This window comes from Pygocentrus nattereri, chromosome 15, assembly GCF_015220715.1.
Source record: "Pygocentrus nattereri isolate fPygNat1 chromosome 15, fPygNat1.pri, whole genome shotgun sequence".
Taxonomy (NCBI): Eukaryota; Metazoa; Chordata; class Actinopteri; order Characiformes; family Serrasalmidae; genus Pygocentrus; species Pygocentrus nattereri.
The window spans coordinates 29,264,429-29,270,487 of record NC_051225.1 but is presented as its reverse complement, the minus strand read 5'-3'; the positions used below and the strand labels follow the sequence as shown (position 1 = coordinate 29,270,487).

Genomic DNA, 6,059 nt, shown 5'->3' with positions numbered 1-6,059 from the left:
TGATGTACCATAAATACATCAAATATTAGTCTCAAATATTAGTAAAATCTTAACATCTGTATGTTACAGGTCCTTTTTTTAAAATAATTATTTGCCAATTCCAATACATTTCTGATGATATTGTGCATCCCTAGTAAATTTAGGAAATTCATTTAGGCAAAATGCCAATACTGACAATTAAAACAGTGAACAAATCTAAAAGTCTTATGGTGCCCAAAAAAACAAAATCAAGCCACAACTGTTCTGACCAACAATGGGATTTATATGAAAATAAGACAGGTTTATTTAAACATTCCTCGACATGCAAGTGTGGAAGCTTTTAGACAATATGACAAAAAGCACCGCACTCGGGTTCAGTTTATAGGTGCTCTCATTGGTACAGATGACGAAAGGGCATTCCGTGGCAAATTACACAAATGACTGAAAATGTGGTGTTACTACTTTGCTTCTTGAATTTTTTTGGCACTTTGCTTTTCTTTAGCCTGATGGAAGAAAGAAAATAAGAAACAAAATTAAAAACTGGTTCAAACTCATTTTCATGCAGCTACACTCTACAGGCACTCAGCAGCATACAGACCTGTAGTGTAGAGCAACAATATGACAAAATAAAGCTCAGGTACATTTTAAACTACATTTGGGCTTGCGGTGCTGCAAAATTGCACATTTTCAAAAGCCACTGATGAACAAAGGAACTTCAAGACGAATGTGATTTCTGAAAGGTTTGGTTACATATCGAGGCATCATGAGACAGAGTAGAACGTCCTGCATTAAATTACATCAACACTGCCTTCTAGTGGCATTCAGAGAGCTGTACTTCAAATGTTAGTTAAACAGCCATGTTAACCACACATCACTTGCCTTTACAGACTTATTTTTAACCTGTTCATTTAAATGTTTTAGTTATTTGATAGAACTTATAGACTAGTGCATCTTTTCAACACAAACTTACCTTTTCAACCAATGGGATCAGCTGTTGATACTCAGCAAGGGTCTTCAGTAATTCCATGATAAAGGGTAGGTAGTTGTGCTTTCTTCTAATGTTTTCAATCTAGAGGCATAATTAAAACATTATCATTTATTATTGTAAGACATGTATTACCAGACTACCACCATTTATACTATTATAAAGTATTTCCTTGCAGCTCAAAGTTCAGCTTGTCTAAGTGTACTCAAAAATACTCTTTTGTTGCTTAGTTGCAATAACCATTGTAAAGAAAAAAGGCAGTTCACTAATACACAGTATTGCCAGCTTTCAGTTCTTGTAACCATGAAACTGCAGAGCCATGGTTACAAGAACATTGTGTACCATAAAGGTACTGAATACTTCTGGTGTTCCCAAACACGAAAATCATGTGATCCCTGTGCAATCTGTGCCAACATTTTGGACACCTGAATAAAAAGCTATTTATGCGAGCAGTACATGTTGTTGTTGTAACAAAACCTTGTATCTCTGAAATGGTAACTTTACAGGAGAAGGAAAAAAAAACACTTTACTTTTAATGTAAGTCAATAGAACCAGAAATTTTTCCAAGTCATTTTGGGCCTTTTGTTTTGGTCCATTCATCATGAAGTTTGCACCCAGTGTGAAGGACAACAGGAAATTTCAAATTATGTCCAAAAAAAAAAAAAAAACCCAACAAAAATGGAGATACAAGGTTTTGTCCCGACAGCAACGATATTTATATGCTCATAAAAACACTAATATTACAATATAATTACATTTATATAATAATGAAAACTACTGCTTATATGTGTGCTAATACATTCATTTAACCTATTCCAATCCCCTCTTCATGGCAGCCCAGTACTATTTTTATTTATCACCCAATGCCTAATTTGGTTAATAAATGTTAATAAATGCCCCATTTAAGCAATGTTATTTAGGATTTGGAGACCTCTCTGGTGAAAATGTGCAACTGCATGCAACATGCAGAAAAACATATTCTAAGGACAGGTTGCGCTTTGGGTTCCCTTCCTTGAGCAGATGAATCTAATGATTGCAAGTAAAAGAGCATGCCAAGAGAATCTGGTCTCAATTTGGTGAAAGCAGAGTCTTGAGGATGTCAGTGAATCTGTTATTGTTCTTTTTTTAAGCAGTTATGATGTTGATTTTGCATTTGAAACCTAATCATCAAACCAGACCTTTGTTTAGCCCATGTGCACAACAATAATTTGCAAAGACGTATGACGTGTTCTGAAAAACTTCAAAATATAATCTGAAACCTCAGACTTTGAAATGATTATCTCAGGTTTTACATGGCAATTTGTAAGAGTGCATGTATGTTTTTTTTTCTTCCTAATTCAGTACTGTTGCTTCTTTTAACAAAAAATCTTTCAAAAGAGCAGTTACGAGAATCTTCATCTCAATTTTAAACCAATAAATCAAATCAAGACATCATAAAAGAACACATGTGGACGTACTTTGTATCGTTTAAGTTTCTGATTTTCCTCCTCAATCAGGAGTTGGTACTTTGCGATTTCTGACTGGATGGAGCTGAGGAGATTTCCACCTTGGTCTGTGTCCATTGGCTCTTCCTATGATCACAACGACAGACATTCTTACATGAGGAGGGGAAAAAAAAAACTGCTAATAAAAGTTCCACATCTCCACTGAGCACCTACCTCTGATAACTGGGCCTGTAACTCTGCAATTTTACGGTCATAAATCATCTTGCGGTCTGACACAATGGCCATCAAGTTAAAACGGATTTCACCTTCACTGTACCTGACAATTGAAAGAATAAGACCAGTTAAGAAAAACATTAATCTTACAGAAAAAAAATGGCATTCTATTTCTGACACTTACTTCTGTATTCTTTTCTCAATTACTGGCCGAACTGCACTAATCCAGTCATCCTGGTTGCAAGCACCTAAAAAATGGCAAATTATTTTCAGAAAGTCATGGCCTAGAAAAACATCAAAATGCCTAAATGTACAGTAGGATGGATTTCTAAAAGGCATAGCAGGTTTACTTAACAACCTACTTCAATAAATTTTTTCATTAAATTTATTTCCACTGCAACATTAAAGCCAAATCAATTAGTACACGTCAAATTAAAAACTCACATTACCTAGGTCAATAGGTCCTTCACGAAGTCCATCCAGTTCATAGAGTCTACCATTAACAGGTACGTAGCTCACAAAATGAAAAGCATCTTCATCTTTAGATGATGACTTGGCATCAAACTCAAACATCTGCTGTCTGTAAAGAAAAACAGAAAAAAAATGTGAGGCACTATTGAAAAATTACACTGGATCTAAAATGTTGAAATAGACATGGTGTTAAATGAGAATAAACACATGGTTCTACCTGGCAAAGCTGTTGTGAACTTGTCGAATCACTTCAGAATTACTGAGAGCAAGACCCTTCATCTTAAAAAAGGAAAAGGACACAAATACTACATCCATAAATCAACACTGATGCACTACGAGAGAATTTATTTCGTTGGCTCAAACATAAGACAGATCCTGAATTAATTTTTTGCAGCATTAATTACTTAATAATTAATATTAATTACTGGGTAGTACTCTAACAGTGTTAATACTTCGCAAAATCTGTTTACAATACAAAGACAGTTGAGGTGAGGACTTACTGCAGCGTCAAAACTGAGAGAGAATTCTCTGAACTCTGTCAGTGTTTCACCCAGGTGCATGTCAGGATGTGAGCAGTTCAGCAGCACGCTGACAATCGCTTGTGTTGCACAAGCATTGTTAATGACCTGAAACCTCAAAAATACAAAGCTGAATAATCTTCCTTTGTCTTTAAAGATGCATAAAGAGATACAGCACTGTGCAACAGTTTGAGACACCTGAGAACAATATATTAAAAAAATAAATCAGACTATTCCTTAATTTATTTTACCACAAAATACTAACAGTGTTTGCATCAATGAGAAATCTGAAACAGAACCTCTGTCCCTCTAACTCAAGATATTAACTATTTTTTTTGCAAGCAAAATGCATTGCGATTTAGAGAACTAATGTTTATTTGAAGGTATTTTGAAGTTATATAATATTTTTTTACTGGTAAAAACACAGGTATGTGCACAGATAAATCATTTTAAACAATTTGCTTCAGTGCTTAAGGCTTTTGGAAGTTACTGTATATAAAGAGACATATAGCCATGCAGTCCAAAAAGGCTACACACCTGCTTGGCAAAAAAGATCTGGTCAAGTCTGGAGTCCTGTACAATTGACCCAGCTGGTTCCTCACCAGGTTGCCATTTGAAGAGGAAAATTAAGCCATGAACCGGTCTGGAAGGGAAAAAATACGCAAAATCAACTGCAAATAACATTCCTGCTGAGTGCAAACTCACTGCAGCCACACGTCTGACCACTCAACTCATTTCTTACTTGAGATTTTCAAAGTTCTCTGGCTCCATGCTCCATATCTCCTCAACTTGTGCTCCTTTGCATCCTGACGATGGGTAAAATGGACAAAATGAGTTGCAGAGCTAGTTCACTCGGTCACATTTCAAACCTACATTCGACATCCCTAGGCTTAGCTTTTCTCTCAATGACCATCTAGCTGAACTTCATTTCGAATAAGTTTGATGTCTTTTCTGCAGATGGGAGAAAGGTGTCACGCTAGCTCCTCATTCATGCCAGTGCCAAGCTAGCAAAGATGACTCACATGCTTCCTAATCTTATTTACCCGAGTCGCAAGCGCAAAATAAAGGTTGGCGGAGTTTATTCAGCGCAGCTATGTTTTCACTTCACTATCATTTTGTAATATGAGCAGCTGGACGATGACAATGATGATAACGGCGAGCCCATTCACTCAATCACTGCGCTAGCTTTAGCTCAGTTAGCCTGCTAATGCGGCTACAACAAAACACACCGCTCACCAAAGCCTTTTATCAGTTCTGTGAAAACCCCCGGGTCACTTTCCATGAGACACCATTCTCCAGCGCTTCCAGCCATGTCTGTGTGTTAATTCAGCGAACGAAACAGTACTAGAGCATGTAAGTGAGCTGACTGAGCCGCTGCGCTGTGCTAACGAAACAACACGACACTTGAACATTCGCACACAGCTTTCTCTTCGACGCGGTGTTTCTGAAAGAGTTCGGCTCAAGGCTGCCCCCCCGCGTCTGTCCGCGGGCGAAAGACACAAGCCAAATGCACCTTACGATAAAGGTGCGTTATTAAAGGTTACCATGGCAACAAAATCACGGTTTTGGTGGGAGACATTTCTAGAGAATCTTGGAGTCAGAATTATTTAGAGTGGTGGCTGTAGGAACCAGGGGCCGTATTACAGAAACGTTTTAAATCTGAAATCTCATCTTCAGCCACCACGACAACTGGTTAGGATTGCATTTAGGAGAGAAGCCATTACGGGACAACAGCTCTTAAGTTCGTAATCGTATCCTAACTTCACATAAAAAGAAAACAGTACTACAGAAACACCCTAACTAGGTGTAACTGTGGTGAATAATGAGAAGACAGAGCTGAATGTCTGTCTGTTTATTAGGAGGAATAACGTTAGCGCACTCGGCTAAAGCTTTGGGGAAATGAAACTGAAACTGAGGAGCAGGACGCTCTGATAAACAGAATAGCTAACGTTAGCTGTCTGGCTAATGACTTGAATATGTGTTTATGCCCCGCATTACAACAAGCTCTCTACTACATACAAGGAATTGTAAAGCAAAACAGTGCATAGGAAAAGTAATTCGGTTACAATGAACTATTTTAACCAATTACTTTCATCAACATTACCTACAACAAAGACGACAACTGACACTTGTCATTTTGGATAGTAAATAAAATAGCCAGATTTGTGTTGCAGACATCATACGTGCTGTTTCCTATCACTGCGCACCAACTGTCTGTAATGTTCCTGAGGGAAAGGCTCTCTTAAAATATAATTAAAAAAGGGGTCACATTGTAGGCATATATATATATATATATATATATATATACATACATACACACACACACACACACACACACACACACACACACACACACACACACACACACACAGCTGTCAGTGGTATTTTAACAAAGTGAAAGCGATTGGGTACAACAGCAACTCAGCCACATTGCCATATGTTTTTAGG

The 6,059-nt window shown here is 37.3% G+C and overlaps 1 protein-coding gene across 1 annotated transcript; it reads right to left on the bottom strand.

Moving 5' to 3' along the window:
- Positions 1-241: 241 nt before the first annotated feature.
- On the bottom strand, positions 242-5,055 carry uchl5 (ubiquitin carboxyl-terminal hydrolase L5). The gene is made up of 11 exons (XM_017716779.2): positions 4,848-5,055; positions 4,354-4,417; positions 4,149-4,254; positions 3,594-3,719; positions 3,311-3,372; positions 3,072-3,202; positions 2,807-2,870; positions 2,623-2,725; positions 2,422-2,535; positions 950-1,048; positions 242-482 (listed from the first exon to the last, which is right to left on the bottom strand). Exons 1-11 carry the CDS (start codon positions 4,921-4,923, stop codon positions 438-440), a joined length of 990 nt encoding a protein of 329 aa, XP_017572268.1. The 5' UTR covers positions 4,924-5,055; the 3' UTR covers positions 242-437.
- Between the last annotated feature and the right edge of the window lie 1,004 nt (positions 5,056-6,059).

Coding starts and splice junctions, on each gene's coding strand:
- uchl5 (XM_017716779.2), bottom strand. CDS start 4,923: ATGGCTGGAAGCGCTGGAGAATGGTGTCTCATGGAAAGTGACCCGGGG. Junction 4,255..4,353: donor GAGAACTTTGAAAATCTCAA/GTAAGAAATGAG, acceptor TTTCCCTTCCAG/ACCGGTTCATGGCTTAATTT. Junction 483..949: donor TGATCCCATTGGTTGAAAAG/GTAAGTTTGTGT, acceptor TTCTTCCATCAG/GCTAAAGAAAAGCAAAGTGC.